Below are 17,591 nucleotides of genomic sequence, written 5' to 3'. Positions count from 1 at the left end.
TCCAGTTAACATTTGGGAATGCTATTTATGCACTTAATGCACTTTTATTTCCAACATAATATCATAATCTAGTGGTTTAAAGTTTTAATAAACCAATAGTATTTTCTCGAGTATCAAAATAAATGAATCCAAATAAGACACAGAAAATATATTTTTTACATTTATTAAACACTATTCAGTGCCATTTTAATTTCTTCAGCAATAGCAAAAAAAAAAATTGTTGAAAAAAAAACCTTAAGTCTAGGCATTCAAAAATTATTTAGTAAAAAGTTCAAATCCATATTTAGATATCAATTATTATTCGTAAGCTTATTTTTTAGTTGTAAGAACAATCGTAGTGCTAAATTTGATTCCTAAAATTAAAATACTTGTACAATCTATCCATGACGTTGGAAGTTATTAATTTCTACTTAGTCTATAAACTTATGTTTATTTGTAAAATTTACTTTATTGATTTACTTGGCTGGCAACTCAATTAATTTATAGCTTATCCTTAGTTTAAGTAATTCCATTGGTTTTTTGACTGTTGGTTAGTGTAATTGCTAAATGAATTAACTTATGCTTATGAGTGAATTTGAGAGTATATACAAAGTCAATGGGTTTTAGACTTGCTGCCCTGGTACTTATAATATTTTGCAAATGGATTCGTGCGTTTTCGCCTGCCCGATTGAATCAGAATTACCCAGCACGACAGACTTGGTTGAACCAGGTCCTCTGCTCGGTTAGGAGATCATCTTTGTGGCTTCTCGTGCTCTAGCTGGTCTACTGCGCCCCTGGATCCTTGGCCTCGCCAGGTGGCGGAACCTCCTTAATGGACTCCACCTTTGCCACAATTTTGAGGGCTGGACCCAGTTTCATGCCCATAGCGTTTACCAAATGGTTCTCCTTGAGCAGCAGCAGTGCTTGGCCGTCGATCTCCTGCTGTATAAAGTCGTCCACGTAGTCCTGACAACCAGGCAGTTCTCGGATAAAGTTGCTGACATCGTCTACACTCCAACTGCTGATTGGCGGACGTTCCGTTCCATTCACTTCCGAAGACTTGGGCGCCGCGCCGGAAGTGACTACAGATAGAGGTGCAAGAGTTGGAAGTGCAACTGCCAATGGCGATCCCAGGGGCAATGAAAGAGGCGAAGACGCGGAAATAACCGCTTGGACTGGCAGTGACTTTGGATGCACTTCTGTTGTGGCTCCCAAAACAGAAAACGATTCTAAAAGCTTCGGGGTGGTCTCCGTCTGCATCTTCTCCTCAGCCATGGCTTCGTCCAGTTTGTCCACCAATGCCATGGCGTCTACCCCAACTATACCGCCTGTTCCCAGGCCGTTGGTCTCGGCTGTTCCACCTCCTCCGATGCCGTTCTTTGCCTGCCTCGAGCATCCTGGCGAGCAGTAGCGCTTTCGTTTGAGCTTCGCTTTGTGCTCCATCTTTCCACACTGCTCGCAAGCAACCATGTCCGAGCCTGGAGCTGATGCCATTCCACTTAGCTTGATGTCCTCCTGCATCGTTGCCTTTTTCTCTGCGGAACGAAAGGATACAATAAGATTGCGAATAAGAGTTGGTGCTAGAAGTCTATACTCACTTGGCGGCTCATCACTGACGTCTTTGTCTGCATATCGCTGTCTAGTGACGGGAAATGGTTCGTTGGCCTCCTGGATGATGAAGCCATCGATGACGTGAGTTAGGACGTTCGGCTTAATCATCGCCTTGGGGAGATCCTTCGATCCATTACTGATGCTCGACGTGGTGGTTGTGGTTGTGCTGGTACAACTTGTGGTAAAGGTGCCAGAACTGGTGGTTGTGGTGGTTGAGCCAGTAGTGGTCGTAGCTGTCGTTTTGGCTACACCAATTCCATTGGTGACCGTCGTCGTGGTAGAAGTTGATGTTGCGGACGTTAAGGTGCCGGAGGTTGCCAGCTTGGGCTCTTCTTTCCCACTGGCACTGGGAGTGGTGCTACTCGGTGGCTGCACTGCATTGTTTTGCTTGCTGGTGGGAGTAGTAGCGCCCTTTGAAGGCGTGGAAGACCTATCCGAGGCTTCTCCATTGGACAGGGCTTCACTTGTGGAACTACTGGCTTCTACGGATGCGCTGACAGTGGCAGGAGTGGAGGATTTGGGGGTAGTGCAGGTGTCCTTTCCTGATACTGGCGTCTTGGGCGAATTAATGGGCACCAGGGTCGCGGTGGGCCCTTTCAAAGGTGTATCCTTGGTTGGCGTGGCTGATATGCTACCTCCTCCACCACTACTGGCCGTGCTTAAGAGGACGAGCTGACCCGGCGACGGAGTGACAGCGGTGCTTGTCACAGAAACAGTTACGGGTGGAGCAGTAGATAGGTGACCCACAGTGGCATTCATCATCGAGGTCATGGCCAGAATGGGATTTGTGGTGGGTGTAAGTGATGGTGGTCCCTGTTGTTGCTGTTGAGTTCCTCCTGCAATTGTGGCGCTGATTAGCTGCTGATGTTGCTGGACCTGAGCAGCTTGCGACTGAGCCTGAGCCTGCTGCAGACTTGCCACCGTACTGCTGGTGACCAAAGGAGTGCTGTTCTGGTTAGTAATTGTGACCACACTGCTTGTGGGGGAGGAGGAACTGCAAGCACCCGTCTTAGCCGTCTGAAAAATGGCGCCGGAGGCGGAGAGAGCTGCTTGCAGGGCACTAGAGGTAGCTATTCCGGCTGGCGTCGTTGTTGAAGAAACTGAGAAGGGCACGCTGCTTAGCTGTAGTTGCCCGGATTGATGGTGCGGTTGCTGTTGTTGGGCTGTCGCTCCAGCCGACTGCTGCACTACAATCTGCTGGATAATGTTCTGTTGCTGCTCTCGCTGCTGTTGTTGCTGTTGCGCTTGAGCCTGCACTTGGGCTTGAACCTGTGCCTGCGCCTGTTGCTGCAGTTGCTGCTGTATCAGTTGGTTGTGAAGTTGTTGCTGCTGCTGTTGCTGGTGGGACGTGATGAACTGATTTGGCGCCACCTGAAGGATTTGCTGAGTGGCATTAGCGAGCGCCTGTTGGTGCTGCGCCTGGGCTTGGACACTTTGCTGCTGCTGCTCCCTTTGCTGTTGCTGCGCCTGCGCCACTGCCTGTTGTTGTTGCGCCACCGCTTGCTGTTGCTGGGCGTTAACCTGCTGCTGCTGAGTGACCTGTTGCTGCTGTTGTTGCTGGGCCTGTTGATGCTGCATTTGAATGGCAGCAATCTGCTGTTGCAACATTTGCTGCTGTAGGATTTGCTGTTTCTGGATCAGTTGCAACTGCTGTTTCTCAATCAGTTGTAACTGTTGCTGCTTGTCCACTCCTGCCGTAGTGGCTGCGTGAAGGGTCTGTCCATTCTGTAGTGTGATGGGAGTGCCCGTTGTGCTCATCACAACCATTCTGGAAAAGTTCGGAAATAAGTACTGGGACGCGGTGTGTTTAGATAGACAATACTCACTTGTTGCCCGCCGCATTGACCACCTGCTGGAGATTCGTCGCCTGTTGCTGCTGCTGCACTGTGGCCAGGTGACCTACCACCTTATTTTGGCCTGCGACCTGACCGATTTCGGTTTTCAATGTGGATAAAGCGGGGCGCACCGGCTGCTGTTTGTTGCGCATTTTGGCCTTCAGCAGGCTCTGGTTCTGTGCAGTCTGCGTGGATACGGAACTGGCCGGACGCACTTGAGTTCCATTGTGGGGCATGATCGGGGCTCCTGGCCGCTGCAGAGCTGCTGCAGTGAGTTGCTGCTGCTGTTGTTGCAACTGGGCAGTAGCCACTGCTAGTTGCTGCTGCTGCGTCTGGTTGGTAGTGCCGACCTGCTGCTGCTGCTGCTTGGGAGCAAGTGCATCCAGTTGGGTGCGTGCCTTAGTGGGCGTCTGCGTCACGTTGCACTGGATAATCTCTGTGGGAGGATAGTTTACTTTAGTCTCTGTCGGAAGCAATAGGCATGACAATATTCTTACGGTTTTGCTGAGTCTGCAAAGTTTGCGTCGCCGGTTGCTGTTGAATGAACATGCCTTGGGTCCCGTCTGGCTGGTTTCGCAGGATGATCTGGTTGGAGCCAAAGGGCTGCAGTCCTGCCGCATTTTGTAAAAACCAGGGGATTTGCATTTGTTGCGCCTGGCCAGCGTTCAGGAGTTGGGCAGTTTGAACAGACTGTGCGCCCACACCAACTGGCAAAGTCGATTGTGAAACCTGGACGCACTGCTGAGTAGTTTGGGTGGTCTGCTGCTGCTGTTGCTGAACCTGCTGGGTCTGTGTCGACCCAGTGGATCCAGGACCCGTCGCCGCCTGGACTGCGCTACTGGTGGTGGTCACCTTCTGAACCACTTTCTGGGCCAGCTTGCCCTGCGCATCCACTCCCACTTTGGCCAGAGCAGCTGTAAGCTGTTGTTGCTGCTGGGTAAGCTGCTGCTGTTGCTGCTGGTTAAACTGTTGCTGCTGTTGAGTGAGTTGCTGTTGCTGAGCTGCGGCAGCCATGGACTGCAGCAGGTTCTGCTGTTGCTGTGGTGATATGACGTTCATCGGCGAGAAGAGCACCGTCTGGGGCGATTGGTTGTGGTTCGTGGGAATACATGTGGCGAAATTGCCGCCGGCGAATCCCGCTTGGCCACCGATCATTTGCTTGGCGTTCTGCGTCGTGGTGGTAAGCATCTGGGGGCCGTTGCCCTGGAAGGGCTTGCCGGCGGTGATCACCTGGATGGGCTGCTGACCGAGGCCGCCTGGATGCAACAGATTGCCCGACACAATCATTTGGGGGTACAGGAAGCTGGTGGATGGTTGCATCAACTGCACCGTCCTTCCCTGCGTCCAATCCCCGCCCACTCCTCCTGTGGCCGCTGCCAGTTGCATCGGCGACATGGTGCTGATGGCTGTGGAGTGCTGCTGTTGCTGGCTTTGCTGCGAGTTGGCTGGACTAGCTGCTCCTCCGGCGCCGGCCGAGGCTGCTCCTCCACCACTGGCTTCCGACAGCTGCTGCTGCAGCTGCAATTGCTGCTGAACTTCCATAATGTTGGTCGCATGCTTTAGCTCAGTTCCAGTGTTGCCGGTCGTGTGCGTGGGAAACTCTTGCTTCACCTGGATGGCGTAGGGATTGCTTGCATAGAACTGCTGCAGCTGCTCAGGGGATATCTGCAGTGGCACCGTGGTGGTGGCGGCCACCTGCTGGCCGGGATTCTGCGCCTTCTCCAGCGTGAGGCTGGTGTGGCGGGCGATGGAGGTGCAGTTAGTGTTGGGTGTGCTGGGTGCGCTGGGTCTGTTCGGAGTGTTTGGGGTGTGGGTTTGCCTGCGGCCCGTGGGCGGAGTTCCGTGCCGATGGCTTGTGGGGGTGACTGAGCCTGATCCCGTTCCTGGGCCTGTTCCTGAAGTCGCCTGCTGCTGGGCAATGCCGGGATGCGGGGGGCTGGCCACATCGTATTTCTCGTCGAAGGTGATTCCCGCCTTCTGGGCGAGCGTTTCCAGGCACTTCAGTGGCCGCTCGAGCTGCTTGCCACCCACCTGCTGTTGTTGCTGCTGCTGATGCGTGTGTGTGTGCTGGGAGCTGTTGTTGTTATTGTGGTTGTAGTTATGGTGGAGCGGTTTCTCGCGGATGTTGGAGTTGTCCTTCAGGGGAAGAGTGCCTCCTGCTAGAATCGCTGATGCTGGAATCCCCTGGGATGCTGTGGCGCTCACTGGTGTGGTCGTATCGCTTTCTGTGTCCGCTCTGGGGATCGAAAAAGAGAAGTTTGGCGATCAGTAAACATTTGCTCAGCAAAAAAGAGCAATGCCATTTTTGACCACAGCACACGCAAACAAACTGGAAAAACGATGTTCCTAATGGCCTTCTCTTGTCCTAGCTACAAACAATAGCAAGGCAATGCAAACACGTTGCCAGCATCCCCATGCCGCTCCTGCTCACCTCCCCCCCTCTCATGCGAAACAAGCTCTCCAGCTGAAAAGGGGACTGGATCAGTATTTTCGTATTTATGAAAGACTGAATGCAAGTTTTAAACTACCAAATTTGAATAATATAACGTTAATATTTCTACTTGCCATGATATTTTGAAAATGGCCCCTAAATTTAACATTACAAAAATTAAATTTAATGAACTGACAAGCTAACAAAACAAAGTGATATTCGTTTTTTTAGTTTAAACAAATGTGGCTACTAGGTAAATACAAAAATCTGGGTTCAGTCATTCGAAAAAGTGTGAGACAAATGCGGGAACTAGCAAACAGAATAGCTCTTATTTAATAATCATATTTACAATGCAAACATAAAAGATGAAGTTTAAGAGTGTCAGAAACAAACGCGGGAAAAGTAAATATGACACAAAGTTAATGCGTTTTCAGCGTGCAGACCATCAGCAGACCATCATAACGATCATCTTAAGCTCGGGATAATATCAAAACACCAGGTCAAGCCGGAAAATACATACATATGTATGTCCAGTGTATATTCACTTCGTAATTAACAATTTCGTACCCTGGTTAATTTTAGGTAGAGATCCGGATTCCTATTCAGATCCCTTTCCCTGTCTTTATCCCGAAATGTTCGTTCTTTTTGTGGACCTTTTCCGAACCCGCCCCGCCCCTTTTCAGCGACAATGAACATTTGGCAAACTACGAAACTACGGACTTTCGCATTCAAGGAAGGAAAAGAAAGAAGCAGGCTGGCTGGCTGACAGCCATCGCATTTCACATCGATCTTTATCTATGGGTTTTCGAATTTCCATGTGCAGCATCGAGTAGTCGCACTCGTTTTCCACGTTCGACAACAACAACCCGGAAAACTAATTTAGCCACGCAGCTGGCACCGTTCGATATTATTGTTAAAGGGCAATAAAGCCGATGCGAATTGCAGGCGAAGTTCAAGGACCTTTCCATCGAAATGCTAAAAATGCTGACAGTTGGGAGCAACACGAGATGGTTAGTGTTTCATACAGTTGCGCGCAACCTAATAGGATTAGTGGGCAAGGTTTCTGGTTTTTTCAGAAATAATTGGGATTCATATACAACTCAACTTATATTACTTCCCGAATCGCAAGGAAGCCAATTAATTTGTTAAATAAGATCCAACCGAGGATGTCTGGTTTCAGGGTCCTATTTCATTGACCTCGCCTGTGATGCCCAGCAGTCCAGAGAGCCTGATCCCCCCACCCATCCATCGCCCAAAAAGCCCGGCAGGCCCATAAACAGCAAAAGCATAAAAAGCATGAGTGCAAAGAAGACAGAAAAAGGAGCGAAATGGGTTATAAAAGCCGGTAAAAGCATTTTGGCAACCCTCACGTCGCTGCTACCCCGTAAACCGTTAAAGAAAGGGAATAAGGGGTGGGTGGTCCAGAGGGGTGGATTACTCGCCACTGGGTGGTGGTGGGTGCGCGTGTGCAAGTGTGTGTAAGTTGAGCTCACGGCCGCACGCTGCGAAAAACCTCTTGAGAGAAAAAAAAAAGACTGGTTTCCAGTCGCCATGGGAGTAGGGTATATTCGAGCTCGAGTGTGCGAGAACCCCGTACAACAACCGTCTGCTTGCAACGAGGGGGGGAAAGCAGTAGCGGTGGGAAAGGAATGATCAAAATGCGGGGCAACAAACACACACACACACACACTGAGAGGGTTGAAGGGAAAGGTCGCGCTCAAATCAAACATCACCTCCAGTGGATTCGGGTGTGCAAAATGCGCGGGAGCAAGGACGGCAAGGGGAGGGGGGTCTTGACAGCCTATTGATTGATACACAAACGAGTTCTGCAATCGAAGAAGATGAAACAAATGCGAGTGAACGAGATGAAGCTATGGCCAGCCCGCACACACTCACACAAACGCAGAGCGAGTGCGGTGTAGCGTAGGTGTGTAAACAGAGTTGTCAACTATTTTATTATATTTATTTACAATAACAGTTGTGCTTTAAAACGAGTTTAGATTTATTTCAATTTGTTTCTTGTTTGACAACAACTTACTTCGTGGTTGTTATGTACTATAAAAGGCTTCTATGTCACATACAATTTAAGTTTTTGAGTAAAATTTAGCACTCAGTGAAAATACACTTGGTTAGAAATACATATAAAAAAATTTTATGATTTTGAATCTTTGTTAAACCAAAAGCACACACAAAAGCATTTGAAAAACATCCACTTTCTTGTTTTCAGATTCGTCACAGCTGACAACCCTGGTTTGTTTATTTCGGCAGAGCGAAGCAAAATGAGAGAAAAGCAGGGTTGTCGCATCATCAACAAAACTGATACCTTTCGATATAGAACTTTTGTTTTCTTAATGTTGCTTTGTTGTGCGAGAGAGAGAGGGCTGCACGGAGAGACGGGGAAATCAGCCACCACCAGCCGACGCACACACACACAAATGCAAACACGGGCATGCATTGCGAAATTCGTTGTTAAAAATGCAACAACACCGCACAGCGGGGGGCGTGTGTCGGTTGGATGAGAGAGGGGCGGAGAGGGCGACGGAGGGGAAACTCGTTTTGGGTTTCATGAATTTATTTTCTTTTCTTGGCCCGCCAGTCGAGCGCAATTTATGATGACAGAGAGCACAGAATATCCACTCGCTGCATTTTTACGAGCATTATGATTAACGTGTCATTATTCGAATACGAACAGATATAGAAACAATATCCAATGCTTAAGAGCAGATTAAACCCAGATTAAACAATAATCACAAGTGCAGGCAGTACAAAAGCAAAGTGATAAAAATAAAACGAAACTAAACAAAAAAATACCTTTTTTGCATAAACTTCAATGCACGACGATCCATTATTCAAAATAAAACAATATTTATAATAAATTAAAGGTATGCATGCGTCGGCTTAGACGTTTTGTTTTTGTTTTCGGCGGCGGCGGAGACACTCGTGGTTGTTGTTGCTTTATTCGGCATGGCGCTTTCTTTTTGGTCCTCAGTTTCTTCTCTTTTTTACTATACCGTATTATATTTTACATTAACAAACACGCACATATGTGAAGGCAATAAATATAAACATACAACAGGCAACAACAAACATATACATATATATGTAACGTGGAACGCAAGACAACAAAAGTACACAAAAACGAATACGAAAATCCGACAAAAGTCCCAGTGTCTCGTGTCTGTGTGTGTGTGTGCTTGCGTGTAAATGAGTGTTTCGTGCACGGGCAGTAGTAATTAGTACAACCTCCACTCACAGTCACTCCACTTCAACTTCTCCCCGCTGGCTGCAGGCACTTTTCTTTTTCTCAGTGTAACTACTAAGCACCTGTGCACGCGATCTTACATAAAAATAAGCTACAGCAACAACTCTAGGCACTTGTTTTAACTGCACTGCCTACGTCGCCAGCGACAGTTCGCCAACAAGGGGTTCCACTGTGGCGCGGCATCACTTTTTATGTCTGCACATCTGCACTCGCTAATCAACAGCACCGTTTGCTCTTTTTGAAAAAAATTAAACAAATTTGCAGGGTATCCAGTGGTGTGTCGCGTCGGCGCGTTTTTTTTTTCTCCATTCAATACACATGCGATATGCGGTATGCGACACATACGACACCACACCAACACGAACGCAGAAAGAGCAGAGCGCAAGAACCGCACGCCTCCAAGTTAAGTTTTAAACTGAACCGCGCGCCACAGCGACAACTCTACTTTCCGCTCGGATCGGAAACAAAATGAGCGCATGTGTGCTGAATGTGTGTTGGTGTGCAGCTGGAACCGCTTCTCTCCTCTCAGATACCTTTGCGACTAATAACTTTTCTCTATACCGAAATGCACTGGTGCGAGTGCGACGCCACTAGGAGTGGCCCGGCCAGATAGCGCGTGCGAGCGGGATGCCGTGCGTTCGCTTGGGGTTGGAATGAAACGGCAGCAGTTCGTTTGACAAAGCAAAAGCAAATCGAGTAAAAAAACAGGAATCGAGACTACAGCTGGCGGGCATGTGTGTGCGTGTTCAACCACCCCGACAGTGGGCCCCCTTCCACTTCTGAAAACAAAACATGGTATAGTAACTCGACTATCAAATACCCATTTCCCGTATACAAAGCTTTGCCAATTTTATTCGGAACTTTGCAAATAAAAACCATTCTTAAATGTTTATTGCCATAGTGATAGGTGCTGACAACTAACACAAATTCCAGTTTAAGCCACGAACCCAGTATACCCTTTTACTCTGTGGGTACCAGGTATGTACATACGTACATAAATACCCACGAAGCCAGTTTTATGTGTGTACACTCGAATGTCTACCGCCCGACTCGTCTCCGATTGTTGCTATACTTCATCTTTTTTTTTCGTTTCATCACAACCACCACCACTACCTGCCTACCTTTACCGCCTTTCTCCCTTCCTCTTTTTTGCAACGGATCGGATCGGATCGGCTTTACCTTATTATTAGTTGTGCTTGTCAAGAACAGACGGGTGTATCGGTTGAGAAGGGGAGGGTAGCGTATGCGCAGAGGCAGAGCGGAATGCCTATTCTCTCCACCCCATTGAACAGTGGTAGCCGATCCATTATTATTGAATTGCATTACAGTAGCAGTTTGACAACCATGAGTACAGTGGTTAAATTTTATAAAACAGACATTTTTTAATACGATAGGTGTCCAAAATTGTCATACATATAAGACAATTGTTATGTTAGAAAGTCAAATGAAACCGTTTGCTGTAATATAATTATATATGATACAATTAAATATTGATTTGATTCATTGACTATTACGTTTATGAAGGTTTCAAATATCCACCACTCATGACCCACTGTGCCTCTCTTTGTCATTTCATTTTTCATTTTGTGCCAGCCCGTGTGTGTGTGCGTGCATACAATATTTGTGGTATGGGTGCGTTGCTTTGAGCTCTTGTCGGTCTTCTTTTCTCTCTTCCTACCCCTTCCAACAACAACGTCGCTGAGCCCCACAAATGTTCATCATTCCGATTAGCTTTTTGTTAGCTTGGCTCGTCTCGTCTCGTTTCCTTTTCTTTTTGCTGCCGCCATATTATTTTTATGCTTGTTAAGTGCTTTTGCTCTCTCTCTCTCGCTCTCTGCTTTACTTAGTTTATTCTCATTTGATGTGTGTGTGCATGCTCGTTTTTTCTGAGCTTTTTTGCTATTAGTTGCGGACCTCCTCCTTCGCCGTTATTTCCCTCTTTCGCCTCTTCCTCGTACGCTCAACTGTACAAGAAGTCGAGCATGCGCTCTTCTTCTTGCCATTCATTAATTGCCTCCAACTTATTGCGCGTTGATTTTGGGGCGCAAGGGGCGTGAGCGAGAGGGTCGATATTTGCATTTCGTAAAAATGACAAATGCTTAATGAGCGTAATTTGCTGCGCGTGCTTTCCCACATTGCCTCTCGCTCTGGCTCGTTGACGCGGGCGTTCAGCACTCTCGCTCACACCCTTGCTGTAATAAAAACTTAAATGAACCTGTTGTTGTACTTGTGTGGTTGTTGTTGCTGGCATTTGTCAGAACTACCTACACCATTTTTGCTGGCATTTTCGACGGGTGTGCAAGCGGATGTGATAACCAAAGTGGGTTGTTGTTGTTGCGCTTGTTTCAATCGTAATGAAGTCTTCCCGAGGTTTTGAGGCGTGGCCAGAAATGAAAATGGATCGCCTAGGGATCACCACCGAAAGAAATTTGTGTAGAAATTCCGTTCCACTTTGATTTTAGTTCGTATCTTTGGTTAAAGATATCAATTTCAGGTTTTCAAACTGTTACTTACGAAAAACCAAATCATATAGAGCTATATTTTTCAGCAGCCAATTAATTTCTAGACTCAGATATTTTAAAATGCAGGTGCTCGTGTCATTTTTCTTACTGTTTGAAATGTTGTGAACAATTTTATAATAAAGTATTGTGCATTTTAAGTGTTTGCGCTGGAACTGCATTAGTAATAGTCCATGGAGCAAACCCCTATTATGGATAATTCGAGTTCAGCCCATACTTCCTTTATTATCGATCATTCTCCATTATTAATAACTCACCCCTGCGCATTGCACACATTTACCATTGTCCTATCCAATCTGCTAATTGACCTGTCAACTCTGGGCAGCGAGAACAGGAAGTCCTCGAGTATGGCTCGAGGTTTCCAGTGGATGAAATGTTGAGGAGGTCCTTTGGGTCCTTAAGTCGTGACAGTGCATTATTATCCATATGGAAATGCTTCCAACTCTGACGATGTATTTTTGAGGTAAATATTGACCAAGCCATAACTTAAGATTATTGATCTTTTGCTGCAAATACATTTAAGCAATAAAAAGTGGCGCTAGAAAGAAGGCTTAACAACTTTCAAATTCCACCCGAGCCATTATGCAACTTTTAAAACAATAATAGATAGCTATATAAGAAACTTTTTAATCTGTTATTAACCATTAACTTACTTTCACTTAATACCCCAACATAAAAAAAACAAAACGTAAAAGACCTATCGAAACTGTACCACGAGCCGGATCCTTGAAAACGGGAAACTTTGAGAAAGGGTTGAATTCTGCGACACTTGCCCTTCCATGCGACCTTTGGAACCAACCCACCCTCTTCCACCATTTTCCGTGGCCCGTACAAACCGATTTCCCAAACAAACATTAAACAATTACCCTCAAACGGGGACCCATTCCGATGTCCCAAGGGGTGGCACGGAATCCCACCCCTAAGATCATTAGGGGTGTAAACGAGCGTTGGAATTTCTGAAAAATGCAGGCGAGCCAAATAGGAGACTATCAATTGTCATCTTCTGTCCTCGTTATGTAATCTATTAAACCAAAATTACTCGATTACCAAAGTGTGGGGTTATCTCTTATCAATTGTCATCTTCTGTCCTCGTTATGTAATCTATTAAACCACAATTACTCGATTACCAAAGTGAGGGGTTATCTCTTATCAACGCTCTTGTTTTCGCAGTCGATTTTCAAACAGAGAATTTAGAGTGGCTTTATCCTTTGGCCTTGTTTTAATTGCAATATTATACAGATTTTGGCGACCCCTGTAATCATAAAAACAATTATTTTATAATTTAACTACGTAAGTAGAGTCCGTTAAAGTTGGAAGGAAATCTCAATTTAATGGAGTGCAATGTGGGACTCACACTTCGCTACTCACAAGTGTTTAAGAAAGAAGCCGTAAGAAGCTATTGCAAAAAGTCGAAATTCACCTATTAGCGACATACCTTCAGTTCAGATTGAGATACAAAATGAAATATAAAACTCCCAAGTTATAGGCCATCGTTATAGGGATACCCAAGAATAATTTTTCCGACTGAACTCACGAGTTACAAATCAATCTGCAAGTGCATGACAATTCTATCTTCTCCATTTTTCTTTGGGCATAACAATAAGGTGGATAGAATTGTGGAAGTCGCTGCTAATTGGCAGTACAAAATGCCGACGGAAGATCGAAACGAATAAAAAATGGGCGCACCACCGAAAGAGGTTTTTTACGGAGTGCAACAGAGACAGCACCATTGTGCCGCCTGCGGAGAGAAAGGGACAGAGACAAGCTGGGTGTTTAGTGGTTGAGTGGGCGTGGCCTACGCGTGTGTGGTGAGTTCGAATGGCTGTATAACAGTTATTATCCGGAATGCAATGCGTGCTGGTTTTAAATTATAAATTTGCAATTTTTTGAAGTAAAAGTAAACGTAAAATCTATATTAAATAGGCATATGTTATTAAACTGACCGTAATTAAAAACAGAATTAGTATTGGTAAATAGTAATTGTTGACAACAAATCTCAAAAAGCATATAGAATTATTCATTAATTTCCGAAAGATTTAGTTTGTTGTTAAATTGGTTAATTAAATTCAAAGAAAGGGCATTCTTACATGAACATTGTGAACAACAAATCGATCCCCGATAAGAACTATTTGAATATCTGCAACGCTACTGTGGACTACGTACTCTTCTGCTCTCTGAAAGCTCAGTGCGCTCTTTCTCTCTGCAGAGGAGCTTTCGCTCAGCGATCATATGGCTGGGGGCTTGTGGCCCATGGTATCTCTTAACTAATAGTAATCTGCCCCGCTTTTGCGTTTCGAATTTTAGTTGCGGTTTGTTGTGATTCCCGTTTGCACGCTGCTCTGGAGGACAGCTTCTAGCAGTCACTTACTTATGGATGAAGGATCTCGACGTGACCACCATCCTTCCGTAAATTGACCTTGTAAGTTCAGTTGGAGTTCCGATCAATATGCTTTCGAGCGCTTCTAGGTTAGTTTCTCTTTCGGGTTTTCCATTTTCCAGTGAGAGACGCGTGCGGCTCTCCCGTTCATTTGTTGTGTGTGCGTGAAGTAAGGATCCCAATTAATCCTTTAATTAACTAGTGGAAAGCTTCTGCCATTCGTTTCGAAACCGGTTCGCATTTGTATGCAGATGCTGATATTGTTTTTGCGCTTATCAGCTACCTGTTAACCCAGTGTGTCTGTTTGTTTTGCTTGTTTATAGACAACACGCGTTCGCACCACACACACTAAGACACGAAAGCTCGAAACTCTTGACGTAATGAAACAAACACGACAAAAATACAAATACAGAGGAGAGAGAGTGAACGAGAGAGAGAGTGAAAAACAAAAATCTCAGGATTACGAGGGATGGGCGTTGTAATTAACCCGCTAAAAAATATATAATTACAGTATTTCGATTTTATAGTTAAATAATATGTCAATTAAATATATAAGAGATTAGCAGTGTCTGGTGAATTTTCTTATGCGCATCACCTGTTATATAACTTTTGCAGTACTGAATGTACTGATCTAATTGATCTATATAATTTTGCTTGCAATGAATCAAAATGGTTCGGTGCGAAAAGGGAATGCATTCCAGGCACAAAGGCTAATCCACCGTGACCGGGTGGTGCAAATCCTTTAGGCATCTCTATCCAGACATATACCCGTATCCGTATCTATATCCGTATATGTACCCGTATATGTATCTGTAACTGTATCGGCAAATGTATCTTTCCATTGTGGGCCCGGGCCAAATTGCTTTATGACCGTTTCAGTTTAGGGATCTACCTGCCGGCGATAATCTGTGTGGCCTCATAAAGATCTTGACTCCACGGATCGTGGATTGCACTTTTCAAACCGGACCAAATCATGTGTGTGTGCGTGGTCCATAATGAATATGCTAATTTCGCATGCACGCGCAGAGTCGGTCCGACTGATAACGCCGCCATATATAGTGATATAGCTCTGGAGCCCGAGAGGTCTAGTGGAAAAGTTCGGTTTCCTGGGGTCCCTGCTATCAGTGCGATACGGTGAGCGGTCCGCGGTGGGCGTCCACAACCCCCTCGAGTGGATGAATGGTGGCGTGATAAAGTGATAAGCATCCCCGAGCTCCGGGGAAGTCCGGCAGTCTGCCAGTGCGTCTAATCAAAGGGAGTTGGCCTATCGAGCCGTTCAATAGAGAGTCCATCCAATTCAAATATCCACTTAGTCTGCGTCCTATGCATTATAACGCTTAATAATCAAGTGAAGACAATTTTGTATTAACCAAAATTATTCGGCAAGTGCTCATCGCGTTTCACATTTCAGAGACATATAACAGTTGAGACATATAACAGATAAACGCAACCATCCTCCACGATGAGATTCCAGCAGCTCCTGCATGTGCGCAGATTGGCCAGCGCCGGTGCCACCACCTTGATGAGGCGGCCTATCACCACCACCACCATTACCACCACTACCACCACCGGTCGCAGCGCCCTGGCCGCCACCCACCCCGCTTTCACAACCACTGTGCGCACAATGGCGGGCAGCGGGGCTCCAATCCCGGAACTCACCGAGGTAGGTACTCCTGCTCCTACTCCTGCTCCAGCGGCGAACTGATGCAAGCCATGTGCACATTTCAGATCACCGACAACGTGCACCGCGGCAACTACGCCACTCTCACCGACAAGGATGTGGCGCACTTCGAGCAGCTCCTGGGGAAGAACTTCGTGCTCACCGAGGACCTGGAGGGCTACAACATCTGCTTCCTCAAGCGGATTCGAGGTAAGTGGTTGCCCCTTATCCTACATACATTCATGTGTCCTTGCGGTCGACTGATAATGGGTTTCCCCTTAAATCCCAGGCAACAGCAAGCTGGTGCTTAAGCCCGGAAGCACGGCGGAGGTGGCCGCCATTCTCAAGTACTGCAACGAGCGCCGCCTGGCGGTGGTGCCCCAGGGCGGGAACACGGGCCTGGTGGGCGGATCCGTGCCGATCTGCGACGAGATTGTGCTGTCTCTGGCGCGCCTCAACAAGGTGCTGTCAGTGGACGAGGTCACCGGCATTGCCGTCGTGGAGGCGGGCTGCATCCTGGAGAACTTCGATCAGCGGGCCAGGGAGGTGGGCTTGACGGTGCCACTGGATTTGGGCGCTAAGGCCAGCTGCCACATCGGTGGCAATGTGTCCACCAACGCGGGCGGCGTGCGGGTGGTGCGCTACGGCAATCTGCACGGTTCCGTTTTGGGCGTGGAGGCGGTGCTGGCTAACGGTCAGGTGCTGGATCTCATGTCCAACTTCAAGAAGGACAACACGGGCTACCACATGAAGCACTTGTTCATTGGATCCGAGGGCACTCTGGGCGTGGTCACGAAGCTCTCGATGCTCTGCCCCCATTCCTCGCGAGCGGTAAACGTGGCCTTCATCGGCCTGAACTCCTTTGACGATGTGCTGAAGACTTTCGTCAGTGCCAAGCGGAATCTGGGCGAGATCCTCAGCTCCTGCGAGCTGATCGACGAGCGGGCCTTGAACACCGCCCTCGAGCAGTTCAAGTTCCTCAAGTGAGTATCTGCGCCGCCTTTGTCTTCCCTGTATCCTCTTCTCACACATTTTCTCAATAGCTCCCCCATTTCGGGCTTTCCGTTCTACATGCTGATCGAGACCTCAGGCAGCAACGGCGACCACGACGAGGAGAAGATCAACCAGTTCATTGGCGACGGCATGGAGCGCGGCGAGATCCAGGATGGCACCGTCACCGGTGATCCCGGCAAGGTGCAGGAGATCTGGAAGATCCGCGAAATGGTGCCGCTGGGCCTGATCGAGAAGAGCTTCTGCTTCAAGTACGATATCTCGCTGCCCCTGCGCGACTTCTACAACATTGTGGACGTGATGCGGGAGAGGTGTGGTCCCCTGGCCACAGTGGTCTGCGGATACGGCCACCTGGGTGACTCCAATCTGCACCTGAACGTGTCCTGCGAGGAGTTCAACGACGAGATCTACAAGCGGGTCGAACCCTTCGTCTACGAGTACACCTCCAAGCTGAAGGGCAGCATTAGCGCTGAGCACGGCATTGGCTTCCTGAAGAAGGACTACCTGCACTACTCCAAGGACCCGGTGGCCATTGGCTACATGCGCGAGATGAAGAAGCTGCTGGACCCCAATAGCATCCTCAATCCCTACAAGGTGCTCAACTAAAGGCTTCTAACTGATAAGTGCGTTTTTTTTTGTTTGTGTAATTTGTATAACCTAATAATACATGAATGACTTTAAAGTGACTTTTGGAACTATCGGAGTTGGTAGTACGTATGTTGAAAAGGACTAGCAAAGATGGCGGGAAATACCTGCTTATAAAATATGCCGAGAAACAGGGACACTAAGTAGTATAACAGTTTTTAAATCACCATTTTATCGGTATAAGAAGGTAATAATAGGAAAAACACTATCTTTGCGTTTGCTGTTATACTGTGAAGCACTCTATTTAGAGCAGTATCTGCG

The 17,591-nt window shown here is 47.1% G+C and overlaps 2 protein-coding genes across 6 annotated transcripts; one reads left to right on the top strand and one right to left on the bottom strand.

Annotated features, from left to right (window-relative positions):
- Nucleotides 1–428: 428 nt before the first annotated feature.
- Nucleotides 429–9,531, bottom strand: LOC120455312 (polyhomeotic-proximal chromatin protein). The gene is made up of 5 exons (XM_039641362.1): nt 8,668–9,531; nt 3,923–5,661; nt 3,417–3,861; nt 1,578–3,358; nt 429–1,514 (listed from the first exon to the last, which is right to left on the bottom strand). Exons 1-5 carry the CDS (start codon nt 8,700–8,702, stop codon nt 763–765), a joined length of 4,752 nt encoding a protein of 1,583 aa, XP_039497296.1. The 5' UTR covers nt 8,703–9,531; the 3' UTR covers nt 429–762.
- Nucleotides 9,532–13,909: 4,378 nt separating this feature from the next.
- Nucleotides 13,910–17,367, top strand: LOC120456324 (D-2-hydroxyglutarate dehydrogenase, mitochondrial). 5 transcript variants are annotated; one of them, XM_039643084.2, is made up of 5 exons: nt 13,910–14,056; nt 15,426–15,677; nt 15,743–15,884; nt 15,964–16,657; nt 16,718–17,367. In XM_039643084.2, the coding sequence occupies exons 2-5, from the start codon at nt 15,477–15,479 to the stop codon at nt 17,289–17,291; spliced, it is 1,611 nt and encodes a 536-aa protein (XP_039499018.1). In that variant the 5' UTR covers nt 13,910–14,056; nt 15,426–15,476; the 3' UTR covers nt 17,292–17,367. The 5 variants fall into 5 exon arrangements, with proteins under 5 accessions (XP_039499018.1, XP_039499019.1, XP_039499020.1 ...); XM_039643085.2 differs by having other exon boundaries at nt 13,925–14,056; nt 15,402–15,677; XM_039643086.2 differs by lacking the exon at nt 13,910–14,056 and adding an exon at nt 15,156–15,253.
- Nucleotides 17,368–17,591: the final 224 nt, after the last annotated feature.

The sequence above is a fragment of the Drosophila santomea genome, chromosome X, assembly GCF_016746245.2.
Source record: "Drosophila santomea strain STO CAGO 1482 chromosome X, Prin_Dsan_1.1, whole genome shotgun sequence".
Classification (NCBI taxonomy): domain Eukaryota; kingdom Metazoa; phylum Arthropoda; class Insecta; order Diptera; family Drosophilidae; genus Drosophila; species Drosophila santomea.
This window is presented reverse-complemented; position numbering and strand designations above follow the sequence as displayed.

Coding starts and splice junctions, on each gene's coding strand:
- LOC120455312 (XM_039641362.1), bottom strand. CDS start 8,702: ATGGATCGTCGTGCATTGAAGTTTATGCAAAAAAG. Junction 5,662..8,667: donor TTGAAGTTTATGCAAAAAAG/GTATTTTTTTGT, acceptor TTCGATCCCCAG/AGCGGACACAGAAAGCGATA. Junction 1,515..1,577: donor CGTCAGTGATGAGCCGCCAA/GTGAGTATAGAC, acceptor TTCGTTCCGCAG/AGAAAAAGGCAACGATGCAG.
- LOC120456324 (XM_039643084.2), top strand. CDS start 15,477: ATGAGATTCCAGCAGCTCCTGCATGTGCGCAGATTGGCCAGCGCCGGT. Junction 15,885..15,963: donor CTTCCTCAAGCGGATTCGAG/GTAAGTGGTTGC, acceptor CTTAAATCCCAG/GCAACAGCAAGCTGGTGCTT. Junction 16,658..16,717: donor GAGCAGTTCAAGTTCCTCAA/GTGAGTATCTGC, acceptor TTTTCTCAATAG/CTCCCCCATTTCGGGCTTTC.